Source organism: Aythya fuligula, chromosome Z (assembly GCF_009819795.1).
Source record: "Aythya fuligula isolate bAytFul2 chromosome Z, bAytFul2.pri, whole genome shotgun sequence".
NCBI classification, from domain to species: domain Eukaryota; kingdom Metazoa; phylum Chordata; class Aves; order Anseriformes; family Anatidae; genus Aythya; species Aythya fuligula.
The window spans coordinates 47,875,997-47,900,700 of record NC_045593.1 but is presented as its reverse complement, the minus strand read 5'-3'; the positions used below and the strand labels follow the sequence as shown (position 1 = coordinate 47,900,700).

The window sequence follows — 24,704 nt, the reverse complement described above, 5'->3', positions numbered from 1 at the left end:
CTTCTGCTGCCTTGTGAATAACTTGTGACTTAACGGTTGTTGGGCTAAATAACACTGCAGATGTTCTAATGAGTTCCCCAAAAGAGAATGAAAAGACAGTTAGCATCTGGTTTTAGGCTGGAGTAGGAATACATCTTTAAACCTTTAAACCTTTTAGGTCGAGGTCAAGGAAGGTAACTAACTACAAACTCCACACAGATGTTTAGAGAGGTCCATACTAGCCTTCTAATGTGATCTACGAAGTGTCCAGTTGATTGTAATTAAAGCTATGCCTCTGTAAATTTCCGGAGATGTTGGTTTATACTTCTATTGAGGACTAGTGACTTCAGGCAAAGTCTTAAGGGTGCAGGCTACAAATTATCTTGGTTTGTAGGAAACAAAGAGTTCATTTGTTTTGGATCCTCAGAGCCTTTAGAGGCAAGCCAGGTCTACTGTGACATGAAATGCACATCTATCATGCTAACAGAGATAACACAAGCCTGAAATCTCTAAAGAAAAAGGGAATCCTTCACAAACATTTTGTGTGTCAAATGAGTATGTGAATTCCTACTGTGAATATAAAAGCTGCCTTTTAACTAGAAAACAGAAATAAAAGTCATTTTTAATTGTTCCTTTATTGCTGAAGAAGGAAAGGATCCAAAGGTGTTGTCACTTTGAGAACAGAGTACTTCATTTATTTTAATTTCAATGGTTTATTTATTTATTTAGTTAGTTATTTAGTTAGTTATTTATTTATTTTAATGGTAACACACACAATTGGCTGATCTTTTTAGCCCTTCTCCATCTTTTGTCATGGAGGACTGTGAAGAATACTTCTAAATGAAATAGATCCTTGAAACAAGAGTTGTAGTACTTGGAAAAACAATTATCAATACTCACATGTTTTTTGAGGAGGAAGCAACACAGAAGTGCATGGTGATCTAAAATAATTATTGCATGACTGTCTATATTTGAACTGAAAATAGAGGAGGTAAAAAAGTTTTGCAAAACTACTGCTCTTCCTTTCTGTCACCTTATATCTCTGGAAAATTACAGAGAACTCCAGGTCTCTGTAAAAGGCGAAAAGTTTCTAAATTTACTGCAAAATACACTTGCCCTAGCAGTTCAAGGACTGCTTTATATTTAAGCTTTTCTGAAACTCTGAAAGTAATGTCCAAGGCTTTAAAGATATATCAAAAATAAAAATAAAGGTACAAAGGAATTATAAAGGAGAGCCAAGTAATCACCCTAGGGGAATTCTGAATATATATATGCATAGGTGTAAATACAGCTGCAAAGGAATTAACTGATTCTGCTAAAGCTTAACATGCTCTGTCCTGGAGGCAGATGTTCTTAATGTTTAACTTTCTGAAAATAAAAAGAGACATCAATAGGTGTTACCACCAGAATTCACAATTTCTCTTTACCTGTAACTCATATAGATATACCTATACTACATACTGTGAGCATACACATTAATTTTCATTAAGTTGGTTCTTTATTAATCACTAGCTATTATTGAGAGCTTTTTTTCTGGTGTATATTTTTTAGGACCTTTTTCTTCAAACTGAAAGGGGAATTGAAAGTAACAAGCAGTTTATAGAATGGTATCAATCGTAATGTTCCATTAAAAACTTGAAGATATACCTTTGCAAGACGTTTGTATTATGCATTACAAACTGAAAACTGGAGATAGTTACTTTCACAATGGAACACCCTCTTGGGAAATCTCCATTAAGGGGCAAGCTGTGACCATCCCAGTTGCAGTAAGCCATTGAACACTGCTCTACAATGTTTGGCAGTATATGAATCCAGCATTCAAAGAAAAGTGCTGTGAGTGCTTCAGCCTCTAGGCTTCTATAAACAGCTTAAATGACTGCTAAAGTTCATATTCTTTTATTTAAGTAAGACTATATATATATAACAAAACAAAAACAAACAAACAAACAAAAACAATAACTGAATTTTTCCTTACTTGGAGACATATGTGTGTAGTGGGTTTACATGGTAAGGTTTTGGCAGCAGGGGTCCATAAGGGTGGCTTCTGTGAGAAGGATATAGAAGCTGCCCCATGTTTGGTAAGGGCCCCACTGCTGACCGGAGCCGAGCCAATAAGCGATGTTGTTTTGCACCTGTGTGAGAGCATATTTAAGACAGGGAAAAAAATGCTGTGCCACACAGCAGCTGGTAGAGTGAGAGGAATGAGGAACAGCCTTGCAGGTGCCAAGGTCAGTGTAGAAGGAGGGGGAGAAGTGCTCCAGGCACCGAAGCAGAAGTCCCCTGCGGCCTGTGGTGAGGATCATGGTGAAGCAGAATGTCCCCCTGCAGCCCATGGAGTACCACGGTGGAGCAGGGTTCCACGCTGCAGCCCGTGGAGGAGACCACGGTGGAGCAGGTGGCCCTGCACCGACGGAGGCTGCCGCCTGTGGAAGACCCCTGCCACAGCAGATTCCAGGCCGGACCTGTAGCCCGTGGAGAGGATCCCACGCAGGAGCAGGTGGCCTGGCAGGAGCTGCTGCCCGTGGGGGACCCAGTTTGGAGCAGTTTTCTCCTGAGGGATGGACCCCGTGGTACGGACCCATATCTGGAGCAGTTCTGGAAGAGCTGCTGCCTGTGGGAAGCCCAAGCCGGATCAGTTCATCAAGGACTGCATCCCGTGGGTGGGACCCCACAGCACAGGGGACGAGAGTGACTGAGAAGGAGTGGCAGAGAAGAAGTGCTGTAGACTGACCATAACTCCCATTCCCCTGTTCTCCTGTGCTGCTTGTGGGGAGGAGGTGGAAGAGGGTGGTTGGGGGGGGGGGAAGGTGCTTTTGGTTTCTTTCCTTTGTTTCTCACTTCTCTAGCTTGTTAGTAATAAGCAATAAATCTTACTATCTCCTTATGCTGAGTCTGTTTTGCCCATTACAATAATTACTGTGTGATTTTCTCATCCTTATCTCAACCTTTGAGCCCTTTTCACATATTTTCTCCCCATTCCTCTTTGAGGAGGGGAAGTGAGAGAACGGCTGTGGTGGAGCTCGGATGCCCACTCGAGCGGAACCATGACAATGTGATACATAAGGTCAGGGAAATACACAAAAAAGATGTTGGTTTTTCTGCCTTGGTATGAATTTAGAATACATTTTAATTAATACATTTAATTAATACATTTAATACAATTTAATTCTTTATAATCAGATTTTCTGTCTGTTGAGCATTATTAGGTTTAAGTAAAAAATCTTCTTGGACTTTGTGAATATCTCTAACAGATTGTATTTTTTATGTAATCTGTTAAATTACACAAGCATCAGCAAGCTGTTGAACTGCCTTTTTCTCTGGTGATATCAAAGGAAGCTGTGGTCACCCAGCAAAGCTGAAAAATATGGCTATTCCCTTTAAGGTGATCACTTTTGGATAATCAGCCTTTAAAATTTTGGATAGCCTGCTAGTTAATACATGTTTTATTACACAATGTGTAAACAATTATTACATAAGACCATTGTCTTTCTAGGCATATCAGTATCTTGATCTCTGATGTTGTTAAATCTCCTTAATTTTCAAGTAAGAGTGTAGTGTTTGTTATGCAATGTGTTCTTTTAATGAATCAATTAACCAGAATAACTGATACAGTACTCCCTTAAGGAAAAAAAAAAAAAAAGGCTTTTGATACTGTCTCCCATGACATCCTACTAGCAAATCTGAGAAAGTGTGGGATAGATGAGTGGACAGTAAGGTGTGTTGAGAACTGGCTGATTGGCTGACTGGCTGAGCTCAGAGGGTGGTGATTGGCAGCGCAGAGTCTGACTGGAGACCTGTGACTAGCGATGTTCCCCAGGGGTCGGTGCTGGGTCTGGTCTTGTTCAACATCTTCATCGACGACCTTGATAAGGGTCCATCCTCAGCAAGTATGCTGATGATACAGACCTGGGAGGAGTGGTGAACATGCCAGAAGGCTGTGCTGCCATTCAGCGAGACCTGGAGATGCTGGAGAGCTGGGCAGGAAGAAACCAAATGAAGTTTAACAAGAGTAAGCACCAAATTAAATTTAACAAGAGTCCTGCACCCGGGAAGGAACAACTGCATGTATCAGTACAGGCTGGGGGATGACCTGCTGTTGAGGAGCTATGTGGAGAAGGACCTGGGGATCCTGGTTGACAACAGGTTGTGCCTGTCATGTATGCCCTGGTGGCCAAGAAGGCCAATGGGATCCTGGCATGCATTAAAATGAGAATGGCCAGCAGGTCAAGGGAGGTGATTCTCCTACTCTATTTTGCCCGTGTCAGGCCTCACCTGGAGTACTGTGTCCAGTTCTGGGCTCCCCAATACAAAAAAGGCAGGGATCTCCTGGAAAGAGTCCAGCAGAGGGCCACAAAGATGATACGGGGCCCTATGAAGAAAGGCTGAGAGACCTGGGTCTGTTCAGCCTTGAGAAGAGAAGACTGAGAGGGAATCATATCAATGTTTACAATATCTTAAGTGTGGGATACAGTGGGATTTGGCCAAGCTCTTTTCAGTGTTATGTGGGGACAGGACAAGAGGCAATGGCCACAAAATGGAGCACAAGAAGTTCCACACCCACATGAGAAAGAACTTCTTCATGGTGAAGGTGACAGAGCAATGGAACAGGCTGCCCAGGGAGGTTGTGGAATCTCCTTTTCTGGAGATCTTCAAGACCTGTCTGGATGCCTACCTGGGCAGCCTGCTCTAAGGAACCTGCTTTGGCATGGGGGTTGGACCCGATGATCTCTGGAGGTCCCTTCCAACCCCTACAATTCTGTGACTCTGCAATTCAGTGATTCTGTGACACCTTCCCTGACCCCCCCAAACAAAACCAACAAAACCAGAATTATTTTGAAAAGGACATAAATATGGAACTATTAGTTTTAAGTGACAGATATAAAGTTTTTGAAACTCTTACAGTGTGTAGAAAAAATAATTGTCTTTATTATTCTGACAAATTGCTGCCTAATACGAGTCTTTTACAAACCTTCTAAAGTAAGTGGTGCAAGAGCCTGTCAGGTTCTGGACATGGATATGCTTAAAATAATTAAATAAATTTAAATAAATAAATAATAAATTAGATTATTATTGTTGTTCTTCTTATCATTATTATTAATCTTATTCGGGCACAGTTTTAATACGTCTCATTTGTCTTTTATTGTTGATTTCTCATGACCTTAGTATTCCAAATTGGAGTGCAATGTATGATTACACTAAAATGTAAGCACTTTTCATTGCCATATATAGATTTTAAGGTAAAATAAACCTAGGATAGGTAGGAAGCAGTATTTTCTATTTAAAAATGTGTCATAAATGGAGCAACCTGATCTGGCGTATAAATTTTGAACACCAATTGTGGTATTGCCAATGTATATATGTATACAAATAGATGTCTTAGATTATATATACGTGTATTTATATGATATAAAATATTTATTTATGTAATAGATTATATATATGTATGTATAATATATGTGTGTAAAAATATATGTCATGGTCCTACTGTCTGTGTGTTTTGTGAAGTGTACTCATGTCTGCTTTTATTTCCTCTTTACTAAGCATTTGTGGGGGCACGTCTATATGGAAAGGATAAAATGATAAAGCATGGAATGATCACTTTTCCCACAGTTCCTGCATTTTGAGTAAATTACAGAGACTACTTTAGTAACTCTATTGAGCTGATGACCAGACAGACATGTCTCTCCAATCAACATTAACTGGAGCTATAGTACATCCTACATTTTACAATATAGTGTTATATTGAGCAACTCTTTTCTAATTGCCATAGAAATTGAAATATCAATACAGTAATGGAAAGTGATAACATTCAGTTGTTTTTTCCACAGTCCCTTCCCCTGGTATGAGGTAATTTTACATCAAGCTGCAGAGAAAAACATTCAGTCCAACTAGTTTTTATAATTACTCTGGAATCTAACTTTTGAAATGCCTGCTTGCTAATATTCCAGGTCTTCTTCTCTGATTACACTAATAATTCATGAGTAAGACCTGTTATTCATTAGCAATGACATGTTCTACAGTTTTTAAAAAGACAGTTACCTAAGCTTGTTTTAATTGGTTATCATATTTTCATATACTTAGTAGCAAAATACCTAGCAAAGAAGTACCCTCAAACAGTTTTGAGTAGAAAACCTAACTGAATGTCTACCCCTGAATGTATTCCTATAAAATACAAAGATAATATGCATAACACCTTCTTCAGTTCACAGGCAACAGTGTTGTTGATTATTAACTATATTTGCATACAATCCACTTCATGGCTATTAATAGAAATGTCTGAAACAAAGTCTTTATCATTGTACAGATAGCTCTGAAGCTAATCCATGAAAAAAACATTTTTGAGTATTCATGCATATCACTCTTATGGCTGTACACAGCTTAAAGTCAAATCAAACTGCAATTGGCTTCCACAGTGGCTGGTCAAAAGTGGGAAGTTATCCATATCCTGCAGCTGCAGATCACAGAATTACACAAACTTTCCTTTAAGCATCATGGCCTGAACAGTTGCAATTTACCTCTCATAGGCATTGATACAACACAGGCAGCTGTAGGTCTTATGAACAAATGTTTTGATTCTTATAACTATTTTTTTACATTGTTTTTATATGTTATGCAGTCCATCCATAATAATAGCCTGTGCTGCTTAATGCAATAACTGATTCTGACCTTTGCAACTTTCGTCTAAAGAATTAAGCAAACGGTCTAAACAAAGTGCATATCCTTCTCTGGTACAAGCCCTCACCTGCGGTATACTCTGCAAAGGCATAGCAGTGGGAGTGACTGTGGAATAAGAATGTTATATAAATAATTTACACGGTAAATTTCCATTAAGATACATGGAAAATCAGGAGGTGACTGGAGACAACCAACAAGGCTTCAGTAAGGGTAGATCATGCGTGACAAATTTGGTGGCCTTCTATGATGAGTTTACAGCATCAGAGGATCAAGGAAGAGCAACAAACATTATCTACCTGGATTTGTGCAAAGCATTTGACATTGTCCCACACAACATCTTTGTCTCTAAATTGGAAAGACAAGAATTTAATGGATGAGTCACTTGGTGTGTGAGGAACTGGCTGGATGATTGCACTCAAAGAGATGCATTCAATAGCTTGATATCCAATAGAGACCATTGATGAGTGGCATTCCTCAGGGGTTAGTATTGGAACTGGTGCTGTTTAACATCATCAGTGACACTGATAGTGGGATTGAGTGCACACTCCACAAGTTTGGTGATGACACTGAGCTGTGTGGTGCAGTAGGCATGCTGGAGGGAAGGGATGCCATCCAGAGGCATCTGGACAGGCTTGAGAGATGGGCCTGTGCAAACCTCATGAAGTTTAACAAGGCCTAGAGCAAGGTCCTGTGTCTGGGCTTGGTCAGTCCCAAACCACATGTACTGTCTGGGTGGAGAATAGGTTGAGAGCTGCCCTGAGGAGAAGGACTTGTGTGTGTTGCTTGATGAAAAACTGAAGAGGAGCTGGCAATGTGCATTCACAACCCAGAAAGCCAATCATATCCTGGGCTGCATCAAAATAAGCATATTTAGCAGGTCAAGGAAGGTGATTCTCACCTTCTACTCTGCTCTTGTGAGAACCCACTGTAATGGCTTTACCCTTTTGGGCAGCTAAACTCCACCATAATCCCCACACTCTCCCTACTCAAAAGAAAATATACTGGAAAGAAAAAAAAGGCACGTGGGTGGATAAAGGTAATTTAATTAACAGAAAAAGAAAGAGGGGAAAAAAACAAAACAAAACCCCAACTACAAGCAAAGGCCATATGGAAGCACAGAGGGAAGCAAAAAAAAATCTCTACTTCCAATGAGCAATATTGAGCTGCACCCTGGGAAGCAGGGCTTCAATACATGTATTGGTCATTTGGGAAGACAGACATCTTCATAACAAGACCTCCCCCTCTCCTTCCCCTTTCCCACCTTTTGTTGCTGGGTGTGACATCGTATGGCATGGAATATCCCGTTGGTTGGTTTAGGTCAGCTGCCCTGGTGATGTCCCCTCCCCACCTCTTTTCCACCCCCAGCCTACTAGCTTTGGGGGTGCTTGGAGGGAGTCTTGCTGCTGTGCCAGCACTGCTCAGCAACAGACACAACACTGGTGTGATACCAGTGCTTTTATAGCTAAAAGTGCAGAGCACAGCACTGTATTGGCCGCTGCAGGGGAAGTTAACTCCCAGCTAGACCAGAACACCCACCTGGAGTACTGCATTCAGCTCTGGGGTCCCAAACATAAGAAGGACACAGACCCACTGGAGCAAGTCCAGAGGAGGGCCATCAGGATGATCATTGGGCTGGAGCACCTCACTTATGAAGACAGGATGAGGGATTTGGGGTTGTTCAGCCTGGTGAAGAGAAGGTTCCAAGGAGACCTTATAGTGGCCTTTCTGTACATAAAAGGGCTCTACAGGAAAGCTAGGGAGGGACTCTTTAGAAGGGAATGTAGTAATAGGACAAGGAGTAATGGCTTTAAACTAAAAGAGGGTAGATTTAGTTTAGATATAGGGAAGAAGTTCTTTACTCTGAAAGTGGTGAGGCACTGGAACAGGTTGCCCAGAGAAGTAGTGGATGCCCAATCCCTGGAAGTGTTCATGGACAAGTTGCATGGAGCTTTGAGCAACCTGGTCTAGTGGGAGGTGTCCTTGCTCATGGGAGGAGGAGTGGAACAAGGTGACCTCTAAGGCCCCTTTCAACCCAAACCATTCTATAATTCTATGATTCTATATTTTTCCATATAGTTTCACCTTGGTATTATTGCAATAATTTATCTTGTGTTTAGGAAATAACACATGCTATGTCTGGTGACATGGATGCTTCTAGAATAAATGGATTATCTGTTGACTGGGAAGAAATTTTCTTTGAGCTACTAACTCACCATCCTTCCTTCCTGTCCTCTCCAAAACATGTCAAGATTCTCTGCAGCATTGTTGTAGAAAAATCCAAAACTCAATTATATATTTTAAAAGGGATTATAAGAAAAAGCATTCTATATGCTAGGTATCTGGCAGGAAAAGCAGGCTGTTCTAACAGTATGGAATTTGCCTCAGTCTTTATTAGCAAAACCAATTGTCCTTAGAATACCCAGTCTGTGTTGCAGGAAGACAGAGACAGGTAGCAGAATGAAGCCATTGTGATCCAAGGGGAAATGGTTAGCCATCTACAACACCATTTGAACACATACAGATCTGTAGGGCCAGATGGGACCCACCCAAGGGTGCTGAAGGAGCTGGTGGAAGTGCTCACCAAGACACTTTCAATAATTTACCAGCAGTCTTGGCTAACTGTAGATATCCCTGTTGGCTGGAGGTTGACGAGTGTGACACCCATCTACAAGTAGGCCAGGAAGATGGATCCAAAGAATTACAGGCCTGTCTGTCTGACTTCAGTTACAGGGAAGGTCATGGAGCAGGTTGTCCTGAGTGCCATCACATGGCACATACAGGACAACCAGGTGATCAGACCCAGTCAGCATGGGTTCATAAAAGATGGGTCCTGCTTGGCTAACCTGATCTCCTTCTGTGATAAAATAACCCACTGAGAGCAAGGCTGTGGATGTTGCTTACTCAGACTGTAGCAGAGTTTTGATAATCTTTTCCACAGTGTTCTCCTAGAGAAACTGGCTGCTCATGGCTTGGATAGATGTCCTGTTCTCTGGGTAAAATCTGGTAGGATGGTTGGGCACAAAGAGTCATTGTGAATAGGGTTAAATCCATTTGGTGACTGTTCACAGATAGTGTTCGCCAAGGCTCAGTATTGGGGTTAGTTTCATTTAATATTTTTATCAATGATACTGATGAGGGGATTGAGTGTACCCTGTGTAAGTTTGCAGATGACACTATGTTGGGCAGTGTTGACCTGCTTGCATGTAGGAAGACTTTGCAGAGGGATCTGGATAGGCTGGATTGATGGGCTTTGTCCAACTGTATTCAGCAAGGGTAAGTGCTCAATCCTGCCCTTTGGTGATAAGAACCCCATGCAGTAATAATAGGGAGGGGGATGGTCAACTGGATAGTTGACCAGCAGAGAAATACTTGGGAACACTGTCTGACAGACAGATGAATATGGGGCAGCAGTGTGCCCCGGTGGCCAAGAAAACCAAGACTATCCTGGCCTGCATCAGAAACAGTTTGGCCAGCATGATTAGGGGAGTAATTGTCCTTCTATACTCAGCACTGGTGAGACCATACCTTGGGTACAGTGTTTGGTTTTGGGCCCCTCACTACAAGAGAAGTATTGAGCTGCTGGAACATGCTCAGAGAGCAACAAAGCTGGTGAAGGGCCTAGAAAACAAGACACATCCCTTAGAGAGGCTGAGGGAACTGGGGCTATTTAATCTAGAGAAAAGGAGGCTGAGGGGAGACTTTATCACTCTCCACAACTACCTGAATGGAAGCTGCAATGAGAAGGGTGTTGGTTTATTTTCTCAGGTGACAAGTGATAGTATGTGAAGAAATAGCCTAAAGTTGTGCCAGGGGAGGTTTAGATTGTATATGAGGAAGAAATTCTTCATGGAAAGGGTGATCTAACATTGGACTGGGCTGCCTAGTGAAGTGGTGGATTTGCCATCCCTGCAGGTGTTGAAGAGACAGATTGGACATGATATTCAGGATATCTACATATATACTACTATTTTAGTAGTAGACTTGATAGTGATAGATGAATTTGTTTCTTCTACTTGAATAGTGGAAGATAATAACCATGTCACAGTGGTGCAGCACTAACTGGGCATCAGCCCTGGTGTTCACAGACAGCAGAATGTTGGCATTGGCTGTGTTGTAGGGAGCCGGTGACACCGCTTGCCTAGATAAGCAAGGGCAGGGAGCGAAGAGCATGGAGAGAGACAGTGGAGTGTGGTGGGTTGTGCTGTCTTTTTTGGGAAACCTTTCAAGACTTTTCTTTCTTATAGTTATTTCCTTATATTTAATTTATGTACATTTGTATATGAGTGTATATACATATGTGTGAGATACACATATATTTAAATATGCATACATAGGATATCAGTGTATAACTCAGGGAGCTGCACAGAGACACAGGTGGGCAGAAGGCACCAGGGCTGAATGCTACAGATGCACAGACCAGCAGAGAAGCCATCTATTTTATGTTGACCCAACTGTTATTTTCCCTGTTAGCAGGATTTCTACTTTGCAGTGATGGTGAAATAGCAGAATATAAAAATAATGTGATTTAAAAATGCTTTTTAAATGGCCTGAATCTTGGTCTCAGCAACATTTCACCATTTCTGTGGTGATAACAGTCTATCTACATCCTGAACATCTGTCAAATTATTGTGAAATATGTGTAAATCCAAAGCAAGAAACAAATCTATGAATACTTTGCCAGCTAAAAAAGATTAATAATATCTCCCTTGTTGACATGTAGAAATCATTGAAATATGCTGGCTGAACATCCCAGTAGAGAAAGACAGAAATTGAATTTAATATCTTTATTTACAAGAATTTAAAAATGCCACTTTTTTTTTTTTTTTTTTTAGTTAAAGAGGTATGTAAGATATCACAAGTGACTACAAGTGCCTAGGATAAGAAACAACACATAAATTACTCCTGAAGAAGCAGTCCATGAAGAATAGAAATATACAGCAGCATGCAATGCATGAAATGATTCTACGGTGACTACATGTAAGTAAATATTTCTGTATTCAGATAAGGGAAATAATATCCATTAGTACTGAAAAAAAAAAGAGTAGTAGTGAAAAAAAAAAGCTCTAAACAACATCACTGAACACAGCATTATAACAAATTTAATTCAAATAATAATAATAAAGCAAATCTAGTCCAGCTATATCTACAAAGATGTTATAAATGGAACAGATCCAAACATTAATGTTACTTTATTTGCTACTGCAAAGTCACATCAATCACTTTCCATGAAATGGAAAGATAAATAATCATATGGATTGCTGAAAATATTGATTTTTTTTGCCCTTAATTTGGTTGCACAACTTAACATGCCTACATAGCAGAAGAAATGTATTTGAATCTGCATAGGCTGAGTACAGAAATGATCTCAAACTGGTCACTTGCTAAGGTCTCTGGCAGGTGTTGGATAAAATAGGGATGTCTTACAACCACCACTACATTAAAGAAGGGGAGTCCCGGGAAGTTAAGACACCTTCCCCTAGAAAAGATTTGCTTCTCAGTGAATGCCTGAATTGCATTTACACACCTTTGTTCAGAACTTGAGAAAATTTGAATTATCATTTGGCTGTGTAACTTCCCCTCCTGATAGTACATAAAACCTCCATGCACAAATCACTTGGAATCGCTTCTATGGGAATAGGTTCCTAATATTTAGTTTCTCACGCTAAATTCTTTTGGATTTCTAGTACATATATTTTTGAAATATCACAGCCTGATCCAGTGAATATATATGAACATACATTTCATTTCTCCTCTGAGATGTCCCCTCAGAGCAGAAGTTTCAGTTTGGCTGTAAGCATCCTCTGTTGGAATATGGACCTCTGTGTACCCATAAAACAAAGGATTTAGGCATAAGCCTAGTTAGAGGGAATACAGTTGGACTATCCAGAGACCTCATCTAAGCATGTGCATAAATTCTTAATTCAAGGAATAAAACTTCAGATAACAATTTTTTGATCAGTCTTTTGATCAGCTTTTTATTTGCACTATAGTAAATAGAATAATTTTAACCAATAAAACCTATATATATAAAATAGCTGGGCTAAAAAGAATGGTGAAAATTCCTACTGAGGAAGGTATTCCTGGATATTTTTCATTACTAAAATGTACTGATCTTCACTTATCCTAAGCATCTCCCAGGTATTCTATTTATTTTAAGAAAAATAGATATAAAACAGATAAAAAACTCTAGAATTTTCCTGGAAGCTACTAAAACTATTCTGTAGCAACCAATAAAGTAAAATAATATGCGCTTATTGGATTCTTAAACCATAAGGGCCCCAAATCACTCTGCAAGCTGTTTATATATTCAAGAGGTGCATACATATTATTTCACTATGTATGTACTGATGAGTACTGTTAAAAGTATGAACATTTTTGGAAACAAAACCAAAATCATAGTTAGATAAGACTGTGAAGTTATACACCTTAGTTGTGTAATAACAAAAAACAATTATAAATGTTCAAAATCTCAATGTATTAAAATATTTGAGGGCTAGAGGATTTTTAACTAATGTTTAAGCAGAGAAGAAATAAAACCATTAAGCAAAAGCTGAATTTATTATTTGCAGGTCAAACAAGAGTAGCAACACAAACAAAAATCTCATCAAAGCTGGATTATATATACATTGCATACATTATACACATATATACACATAATATAATATATAATATATATGCACATATAATATATGTATATGTAAATATGTGTATATAATATACACACATATATAATCATATACATATACAAAATTATATACGTGTAGTTATACATTATATATACATTGTATATTTTATATACAATCAGAAATGCAATTGGAAGACAATTGACAAGTAATAGCTGAATTAATATAACATATATGGTGCTTGGATGGTCTCCAACAACCTCTTTTTAGTCCCATGTCCACTTGCTAATGTTTCAACTACATGGAAAAAAAATATTGTAAAAAGTTTAGTAAGAATATTTGGAAATGCATTAACTGATTTATTTATTATTATACATCAAAAGAATTTAGGAGAAAACAAACACCCACTGATTGTTATGAGTATTATTGTTTCATGTACTAAAGGATAGGATTTCTGACAGCTTCCAAGCTACAAAACTCTTCTGTTGAGGGAAAAACAAATAACAAACAACTTAGATGTCAGAAATCAGTGAGTTGGAAGTGAGGTCAAAAATATCCCCTACGTTATTACTCTCTTTTCCTTCATCCCAAATTCTGCTCACTTGTTGTATCTATTGTTTTCACTCATAGTGTAATGAATATCTACAGGTTCTATTGCCACAGATTCCATTCTTAGAATCTGAATTATTCTCCTGCTACAGGTGGGGAAGGGAGATATTAAAAGATGTTTCAAAAACTAGGTTTTGACACATTTCAGGTAATTTTAAAAAAGTTACTTAATTTTCTAGTACCTCTTACTGGAACTCACTACATTTGGTATTACCACTAGATTGCTTTTAATTTCCCTGTGTTCCCTTTCTTGTCCACACATTCCTTTTTTTTTTTTTTTTTTTTTTTTTCCCAGTGATTTTAAAAGCTGAATTTCATGTGGTATCATTTGTATTAAAAAATCAAATACAAATGGTTTAGCAGTACATTCAATTAACTTCATTAGACTGCAGAAGACCCTTGAGATTTCTATCACCATTCTTAATGGATAGTCATTACTATATAGGAATTCAGTTATAGGCATCATTATAATAATTAAATTGATGTAGGAATGAAACTGTGCAAGTATAAAAACATCAAATACAGTACCATAACATTAGTATGGAATTTAAAATAATCACAAACTAGGCTATGTTAAAAATAAAGTTTGCTTAATGACCTCAGTTTGTCTTCTGATCTGAGAACCATCTTTTAAAACTATAAAAAAACAAGGACCTAAGGATGCGGTTATTATTTACATTCAATATTATTTTCCTATATTTGCCTTCTGAGGCCTTTGCAAAAAGCGATAGGGCACCCCTGTCTACACAGTCTTCCCTTATAAGAACGAATAAATAAATAAACCTCTCTTCCAAACTGTTTCTAGATCATGACACCACCTATGCTACTAATTACAAAGGAAGATGATTTGTTCCAGATATTATTTTCTGAAAATTCTATGCTACATGTGGAAAAGAAAAATCATGCTAAGCAAAAATGTAACTGACATTTGGCCACTGAAATCTATGAATGGGGACAACAGTGTCCCCCATACACCAATAATTTACTCAAATAAGCCTATCATAGCTTGTGCAGAAAGGGTATGAAATAAGTAAGAATGCTCAAAAAATTCTAAAGAGAACTTATTCTAACTGCACAGAATTACGTAAGTTAAAATAACATGAAAAAAAAAAAAAAGTCCTCAAGACAAAATGCTTTTCATTTGAAACTATATCCCCATCTAGTGGGATTCCTTTTTAACAGCTGATAGGGTTTGATCTCTTTCTTAGTCTGATTTTGAGAACAGTGTAAAGACCAACAAATAAAAGCTGTTGCCAGGTTTTGCCTATAGCACATTTCTCCTTAAAGTATTCTATCTTTGCTACCATTATGATTACTTTATCAGTAAGAAAGGGCTGATGCTTGCAGGAATACAATCTACTGCTTTATCTGAATGAGGTTTCATAAAGCTTAGAGTAACAGTGGAAAAAAATATAAGCATCCAATTCATGAGAAGTGGCTTTGAGTAGGAAAGTACAATGCAGAGGTAGTGCTGGTCAATGGTTCCTAGAGTACACAGACTTCATGGATTTCCCTCAAAGCTGTCTGTAGACATAAGACATTAATAAATTATAAGGAGATCCAAGAGTGCAAAATAAAGTAATCTTACTGTCGTGAATGTTGGGGATTAGATTATAATGAATTCGAGCAGTTCAATAATGAATTTTGGCTCTGTATACAGCTGAACTGCACTTTAAGCACATTCCAGTGGTTTAGTTCCTCTTTCCTTTAATAACATGATGAAACTGAAAACGAAAGTTGGCTTTTCAATTCAAGACGCTTCTCACTAGGAGCTGCGATGTATGGAGCAAGCAGAGGCTGGAGGGTGCTACAGGTCTATAATATACAGTAACATGGCTCACAGCTATGCAGAAACTATGGTAAGAGTCTACTCTGCAGAAAAACCTGGCCCAATTCTTGCACACACCATTGTTTCACTGATGAGCTTTCATGTTGTTTTTGTTGACGACTCACTGAGCATTGTCATCAGCATCATGCCAAGACAGCTGTGCAGAGCACTCTCTTAGTTTACAGAGAATATTTTCCTGAGCCTAGTCTCACTGGGCCCAACCAAGAATGTCAGTTTCTGAATAATGCTCAAATGATTGTGTAATCTCTTATATTTATTTGATCAGTGACAATGGTTATAGGCATTGACATACAAATTATCATCAGTTATCTCCAGTATACACCCAGTGACAAAAATAGGGCAATCATACCTCTGCTAGACCTGCTACTGGATACTTGTAAATCTATTTAGATGGTGCTTCTGTGGCTTCTTTTTCAAAGACTGAGTGTGTAACAGTGCAAAGATTCATACCTTAAAATACAAGAACAATTTGCAAAGCTACACCAATTTCCACCTATCCTGGTTCTGAGACATTAGTTTATGTTTACAGAGCAAAAGAGTAGAAAAAGTGAGCAAAAGAAGTCTGATATTTTCTCTAATAGACTTGCCCACCTTCTTGCAGTCAGCAGTTTAGGAACTTTCTAATGCTAAAAAGCCCTTAATTGGTACCAATTCTGAGCTTTCAGAAAACTATCTACAAGGTTTCTAGTGTCTTTCCTAAGAAGAAATAGCTAATTCAGAGATCTATAAACCCTATAACTAATTAGAATTCTTTTCCCCTAGATAACTGAACTCCATTCATCAGGTTACTTTCAGCTGACATTTTTACCATTTACTCAAGCTTATGATATTCCTTTACAACTCTTTACAGTTTTGATCATGCTGAATTGGATTCTGTAATAAACTTTATATCTTTGTTATTAATTGCTTCTTCCACATAATTTAAAAATATTGCTTAAGAATATTCTAAACATCATAGAGCACAGAGTCAATGGGGGCTATACCAATTACTCTCTTTATACACTAACTATTCCTTCTTTATGTATCCAATTACTTGTTTAACTAATTCTTAATAAATATATCTAGCCTAAGACATGAAAAACAAAAAACAAACAAACAAACAAAACAAAAACAAAAAATCAAAAACCAACAAACAAAAAACAAACAAACAAACAAACAAACAAAAAAAACAACTTTCAACATAAAATTCTGTATTGGACCAGAATGAAATTGGACAGTCATGGCAAAATTACAAATAGATGTCTTTATTGGGCCATAACAGTTGATGGAAGATATTCTTTTGATTTGTATCTAAATTGGATTAAGCCACCTAAATGAAATGTATTTTAAAAATTTTCAGAATACAAAGGTAATGTTCCCACAAAACTGGAAAGAAAGCATGAAACCCTACACAGGGAAAAGTCATTTTGAAGAATACGTGTTGACTTACTAATTCTTATACAATAAAAAGAAATAATTTTGCATAGGTACTTTGCTCAGGGTATCCAGTGTTATTAAAATGCTGATACTTAAACAAAACAAAGCTTCAAGAAAGGTCACATAAAAACTGAGGAATGTTTTCAAGTCAACACATGCCACTATGTTGAAAGAGAATGCTTGTTGAATTGTTGTGCAATACACTGAAAGGAAATTTTGAAATGTGCTGTATTTTATTTATTGAAATGCACAAGTACATTGCGTTCTAAAAACTGAGAAAAGAGATATATAACAAACACAAATGCCCTTTTAAATTAACATTTACTACTCCATCAAACAGAACAGTTGTGGTCTTGGAAAAAAAAAATAATCCTCTGTATCAGCTGTGAACATCTGAAGTACTTCTGAAAATAATGACTTGACTCCAATAGTATATGGAGATGCAAGTAATGCAGGATGAAAGTCTTTTTGAACTCCCAGGTCAACACTTCATCCTGGACTGACAATTCACTTCCTGCGCTGATTTTTGATGGCTTACTTCTAGTAACAAACTTTACTTCCAGTACTACATTATCTTAAAATCTCCATTTGTGCACACACAGTGAGCTACGAGGTAAGACGCGTCAGAATAATTCTTGACCAGCTGGCCACGTGATACCTAATGAAAGGAAACTCAATTCCTCATGAAAAAGTGGTGTGCCGATGACACTGCTTGGAGTCCAACACAGCTCAAGAATCACAGAACCATTAAGGTTGGAAAAGACCTTCAAGATCATCAGGTCCAACCATCACCCTGCCACCAGTGTCACCCACTATACCATATCCCCAGTCACCACGTCCAACCTTTCCTTGAACACCCCCAGGGGCGGTGACTCCACCACTTCCCTGGGCAACCCGTCCCAGTGCCTGACTGCTCTTTCTCAGCAGAAATGTCTCCTCATTGCCAGCCTGAACCTCCCCTGGCACAACCTGAGGCCATTCCCTCTGCTCCTATCACTGGCAATCCCTGGCAGGCCCGGCCAGCCGCGGGTCCCGCCGTCACGGCAGCCCGGCGGCAGCGCCCCGCCCAGGCGGCGCGGCGGAGGCGGCCGGGGAGGAGGGCGCCCTCCACTCCCTCCTCCACTCCCCCCTCCTCCATCCCCTGTCCCGTCCTGCCCTGTCCCGGCCCGGCCCGGCCCGGCCCGGCCCCTCGCGGAGGATGGTGCGAGCGAGATGAGCCCCGAGCCGCCGCCAGCCCCGGACGGGGAGGACGGGGAGCCGGAGGAGGAGGAGGAGGCGGCGGCGGCGGCGGCGGTGAGGGAAGGCGGTGTCTGCGCCATGCTGCTGACGCGGGCCGGCCTGAAGGCGGGCGGCTGCGGCGCGGTGAGTGTGGGGCCGCGGCGGGCGGGGGCGGGCGGGGGCGGCGGGCGGACCCCTCCCCGCATGCCCCCACGGGGGGCTCGGCCCCGGCCGCTCCGCGGGGCCGCGGCGGGGTCGGGCGTCAGGACGGGCCTCCCGGGGGTCCCTGCCCGTGCTCTGGCAGCCAGCGGGTCGGGAGCTGCACATGCCTGCCTGAGCGTGCCTGGAAAGCCGGCTGCAGGTTGGTGACACCTCCGGAGCAGTCCCCAGCAAGTGGGGACGGGTGGGTGGCTCGTCTGCGGGCAGGGTGCTCCCAGGCCAGCAGGTCCAGCCCCTTCCCTGCTGTGGACTGTGCCTGGAGGGAGTGGGGAAGCCCGCGGGGATGCAGGCGGTAAGGGAGCAGATGGACGGGGTGTTGTTTCTGAAGGGGTGCGAATACAAAACCGGGCAAAGTCCTGTGATAGATCTGTTTCTATAAGTTGGAATCGCTGAAATTGTATTTGCGGCCCGGCCTGCTAGTTGTTAGTGTTTTGAGACTAAATTCATGCTCGTTTGTTCCTGAGTGGTGTATTTCATATTTGTTTACTCATAAAATATTTTCTGAAAGCATTGTTGGTGCCAAGAGTTTATAAACAATATTAAGTTCATATCAGGGAGCCAGTGTCTGCTACATGTGTCACCCATCCTGCCCTCATCTCCCCCACAAATCAGAATCTCTAGCAATGGAGAGAGGATAGCTTTCTGTTTTACATTTATGTTATGTTTATGCATGCATTTCATAAAATCACAGAAACACAGAATGGCTCAGGTTGGAAGGGAGCTTAAAGATCATCAAAGTCCAAACCCCTGCCATGGACAGGGATGCCACCCACTAGAAAGAAGTTGCTCAAAGCCCCATCCAGCCAGGCCTTGAACAATTCAAGAGATGGGGCATCCACAGCTTCTCTGGTCAGCCTGTGCCAGTGCCTCACCACCCTCTGAGTGAAGAATTTCCTACTAGCATCTAATCTAAATTTATCCTCTTTTAGTTTAAGACCATTCCCCCTTGACCTGTTATTATCTACCTGAGTAAAGAGTCCTCCATCTGTTTTTATAAGACCCCTCTAAGTACTGAAAGGTTGCAGTGAGGCATCCCCAGAACCTTCTCTTCTCCAGGCTGAACATCCCCAGCTCTCTCAGCATAGGAGAGGTGCTCCAGCCCTCTCATCATCTTTGTAGCCCTTCTCTGGACTCTCTCTAATAGCTCCACATCTTTCTTTTGCTGGGGCCACTGACCTGGATGCAGTACTCCAAGTGGGGCCTCACAAGGGCAGAGCAGAGGGGAGCAATCACCTCCGTTGACCTGCTGGTCACACCTTTTTTTCATGCAGTAATATTTGTAATAGCTCTAGCTGACCATTAATGTTACAGTGTTAATGTGGTACCTTGGCTGGAGATTTTTTTTAATTCCTGAAGCCATCTGTTTTATATCAATATATTCTTTGTCTCTTACTCACCAAGGTTATCTGATGAAGATATGGAAGTACTTTTAATGTTTAATTAAACCCAGTGAGGATGTTAAACAAAATATTCCTATTAAATGGAATTCACTAGTCACATGAATAAGTTGTTTTATGTAAGTTAATTCCAAAGTGACTGTTTCACATTTCTTGTAACAGACCACTTCTGTATTTGAGTTTTGGTGTCACTTTTAGAAACAGTTACATTTTCCGAAGGACAGTATGGTGTCATTCAAGAAGTGCAACTGGTGTCTTGCATGATTTGCTGTTCTAGGTTTCTGTTCAGGAGTCTGGATGTGTATATGATTCAATAACCCAGCCTGAAGCTGCAATGGGAACAAAAAGCTTGCAGAGGGCTATTAGATTCTTAGTTAAAAAAAAATGTAGTCTTTCAGTACTGCTTTCAGTTTGGGTTTTATCAGCATGGATGATGTAGTGAAAGAAAACAAAGGATTATGTCAGTAAATAGAAGAGAGAAAAAAAAAAAAAAGGTGAATTTACTTAACTTTGAATAGAAGATAAGGTATGGAAGGTAGAGATAGAAGAATGAAAACAAAACAAACCAAAAACAAACAAACAAAAAAAGCTTTGTTTTCTTACTCCACATGTGAAGAGGATTAAAACAAATGGGAAGTAAATCTATAGCTGACAAAGGTGCTACCCTGTATTCCATATTAAGGGATTGAATGTTTGTTGCTAGAGGATTAAAATACCTTTGAGTACCAAAATATGCTGTGCTTTTTTTCTCTTTTATTTTCAATTTGCAAATTTAGCTTTTTAATTCTTAACTTATAAAATGATCATAGGTTTTGATTGCTTGACTTTCCCCTTGCCCCGTAGTAACGGAAAAGGGAATTTGTGTTCCTGCAGTGCATCTCCTACCAGAGAGGAAGATGTGGGGCTCTAGCCTTCTGTACTTCTGAATAGCAGTAACACAATTATACTTGTATCAGCGTAGAGTCTGCTTTACAATTTCTGACAAGTAGTCTATTTCCTTTTGTTACTGCGCTTCCTGTACCTCCCAGTTGTTCTCATGTGGCTATCATATTGCTAGAACATGAATTCTGCAGACACATTATTGAAAGAGCTTATTCAGACTTATGTATGAGGGTCCAAGTCATGGTTTTAGATGTAACTGCAGAGATATCTTTGATACCAACTGGAGAGCAGCTCTGGCATTTGAAAGAGAAAGCTTGCATTTCGGCTTGCTGATGAGAAGTAATTACAGAAATGAAACTTTGAGTTGCTGCTTTGGTCTGTGAAGGATGTTTTTATTTTCATTTCCCTTCTGATTCTTTTGTCCTACCAGTTTGATGCAATAGACATGAAAAATATGAGCAAGTCCATTGGGCTGCGCAACGCCCAAGCTCTACCCCTCCAGGCAGAATAACAAGATTCTGCTTTTTTCTGTCATCTGTAGCCAACTTCTCACTGTTGAAAGCACTGGCTTTCTTCAAATGAAGAACTGAAATTGAAATACTGAGCAAATGACTTGTTTTGAATTGAGTTACTGGCTCTAAGTAATAAGAACAATAGTATGTTTAAGTAAATTCCATTGGAATTAAATCAGTTTCTGCTGGCTGCACTACCTCGATTTTAGTGGGATTCTGAAGTTGAAGTAAATGATGCTGAGAACATTTTGTTACTGGTTAAGCAATCTTGTTCTATCCGCATTGTGGACACTGATATTCTCCATCTCATACATTTCTGTACAAATAGTGTAAGAATTACTACTTCATTTTTATATAACCTGTTGTCAGTAAAATAATGTCCCACTAAGGAAGCGTTTTAGCAAAAACGTATGATGTTGTCTAAATAAAGTGATATTATGAAAGGAATTTCAGGTTTGGATGTCTCAAATATATGGGCTGGTATATACCCAAAGAGTTGCAGATATACCCAAAGAGTTTTTAGCCTTAGTGATAGCATTTTTCTTTCTACTACTTTGTAAAAAATGCAGTGTAATGAAACTGATGCAGCATGAAATGTTATGAGACTTCACCAAAACTGCTCCCAGTCCAGTAAGCTGGTTTCTTAAATTTCTTGCTTGTAGTAGACCTAATTGGCAGTTTGGATATCTAGTCCTTTATGCAACACTACTTTTCCCACAGAAGAAACTGTTTAAAAATGAATAATTAAAGATACATGGCACTGCTGTCTCAAGCAAGGTTATTAATGCTAAATTTTCACATCAAATTAAATGAAAGAAATGGTGTTTCTGAACCATTATCAGGCACGACTAGCTGCTGTCTTAACAAAAACAAATCATTCTTGCTTATATTCCTGCTCAGAGGTCAGTTTGCCATTGCTAATGCTTTAGGTTCTGGCAATTTGGAAGGTTTTGTGTCTAGAGAAAAGTTTGCTAGCCTGTAAGAGTAAGTACGCTTACCAAACTCTGGTTTAGTGTTTCTATTACTTTTGAACAGAAACAGAATGACAGTAATTGTATAAATGAGACTTGGTATTTTAATAATGAGGATCCAGGCTTAACCAATGGGTAGTGAGCTTGGGTAATTGTCTATTCCATAGGGAAGCATATGAATTAACCAATTGACAATCTGTGCTTTTAAGAGAAATTTCTGTGTCTTGCATCTTTCTTCACTTTAGGAAGAAAATTTCTCAACAATAGAAAAATCAGCTTGCGGTTTGGTATTTTGTAAAATCCTGTCTATGTATTAATTCTATGAGAAATATTAAATTATAACAATGCATTGCTGCCTAAAGCCTAGCTTTTAAAATGTGGCAGGGCATATGGCAGTCCTTCTCTTGGATGTTCTTCCTGCTTTCAGTGGCGTAAGGCTCAAATGCTGAACCAGAAATGGTGTTTTCTTGCTTTATGCTCCTCAGAAGACTCCTGTTTCATTAGCTTGTCCAGACTAAACTTAAACAGAAATTCATTTCCAGGAGGGAAAATAATATGGTAAAGGATTTTACGCTCTGACAGTAAGTTATGTGAAGTTCCACACAATTTAAACCTGATGTCTTGGGTCCTGCTTTACGTAATTTCTCGTATTTTTTAAGGTATCAGTTGTCACTGAAGGCAGTGACTATTGTTTTCTCTTCACACCCTTCATGTCACACCCAGTTTAATAAATTCCAGCTGTACCTTTCATCAGATGTTTCAGCTGCTGTTAGGCAAAACATACTTCAGCATTTTCTTCTCCTACTGTGGGCTTCGTCCACCTGTGCACTGTTCAACAATATGCATTGCATAAAGCTTCTGAACAAAACAAGCAGTCATGGGATAAGGAGAATGATCTTCACATAGATGCAATAAAAATGGTTAAAACACCAGAAGCAGAGGGTTAGTAAGAACAATCAGGCATGCACATCACATGGTTGTGTAGTAGTATGGTGATAATCTTTTTCCTAACAGCGTGTCTTTGAATACATTTTTTTTTTTTTAAGCCATGGATGAACACTAATTTGGTGTCTTTCATGGAACTGTCCTATCCACGATCACATTCCTAAGTAGTCGTTCTGGATGTGGAGTTACTTTTTTTTTTTTTTTTTTTTTTTTCATGTTTGTGGTGGATAAATTAATCTGCCATTTAATTTGTTTTCCTGACTACATCAATTTCTCCTCTTCACGATTGACATCTAGCTTTTCTAACCTGAATTGCATTGTATTCTCAATGAACTTTGTCACTTTGCTTTCACCCTTTTTACAGCTCACTTAGAATATGTTGAACTACATAGATCATGGGACAGTGCAGGGACTCTGCTGGTAACTTATTTTTACTGCAGAAATTGTTTTTCTTTTTTCATTTAATTTTAAATTTTTTACCTTTTTAACATTTCTGGTAAGAGTTTGCTTCACATTCTTTTTATTTTAAGACCTTTTGGTGAGGGCCTTTCAGTGCTTACTTAAACTTTCAGAAGGCTTGTTAATACAAACGTCCTAATAGCCAACCTCTTCTGAGTGGTTTGTGGGGATAGGACAAGGGGCAATGGCTGCAAGTTAGAGCACAGGAAGATCCGCCCTGACATGCGAAAGAACTTCTTCACAGTGAGGGTGAAGGAGCATTGGAACAGGCTGCCTAGGGAGGTTGTGGAGTCTCCTTCTCTGGAGATATTCAAGGCCTGTCTGGACGACATAATCACCTGGTGATTGCTTCAGTGACAGGGGCAGCCAAGGTCTTCAGGGTGCTTTTTTTGAACTGAAGTGAATTTTTGCAAGTTCCAACAAAAGGGGCTTTTGTAGCAAACAGGTTGCAACTAAGATTGTTCCTAAATAATTCTTTCTGATCACTAGACAATAAACACTAGGAAGATGAGGGGAGCAAGGTAAACATCTAACATGCTTAGAGAGCTACCTAGGCCAAATGTACAGAGTAAAAAGCATCCATGTTTTAGTGGGATGGAGTGGTGACATAGTATTTCCCACAGTCTTCTACTAGACAAGCTGGCAAGGTATGGGCTGGATGTGGTGGCCTGCAATATGGTTATGAAATTGTCTTGACAGGTTGCATTCAGAGTGTGGTGATCAATAGTTTCTACTCATGCTGGCAGCCTGTTACTGTTCCTTAGGGATCGGTGGGATCAATGTTCCTTAGGAATCGGGCATTGCTATTCAATGTCTTCATAAATCCTCTGGATGATGGGATCAAAAGCACCCTCACAAACAGTGTGGTGAGTTGCATGCCTCATAAGGGAGAGCCATTTATGGGCTCTGGACAGGCTGGAAGTGTGGGTGAGCAAGAACTGTATGACATT

The 24,704-nt window shown here is 39.7% G+C and overlaps 1 protein-coding gene across 1 annotated transcript in view; it reads left to right on the top strand.

The window, feature by feature from the left end:
* The first annotated feature begins 18,340 nt into the window (after positions 1 to 18,340).
* The window catches only part of LOC116501118 (hippocampus abundant transcript-like protein 1), a 31,085-nt gene continuing 24,721 nt past the window's right edge, over positions 18,341 to 24,704 (top strand). Inside the window, exon 1 of the mRNA XM_032206530.1 lies at positions 18,341 to 18,513. Coding sequence (XP_032062421.1) covers positions 18,364 to 18,513 — 150 coding nt within the window. The 5' untranslated portion in view covers positions 18,341 to 18,363. The remainder of the gene's footprint in view (positions 18,514 to 24,704) is intronic.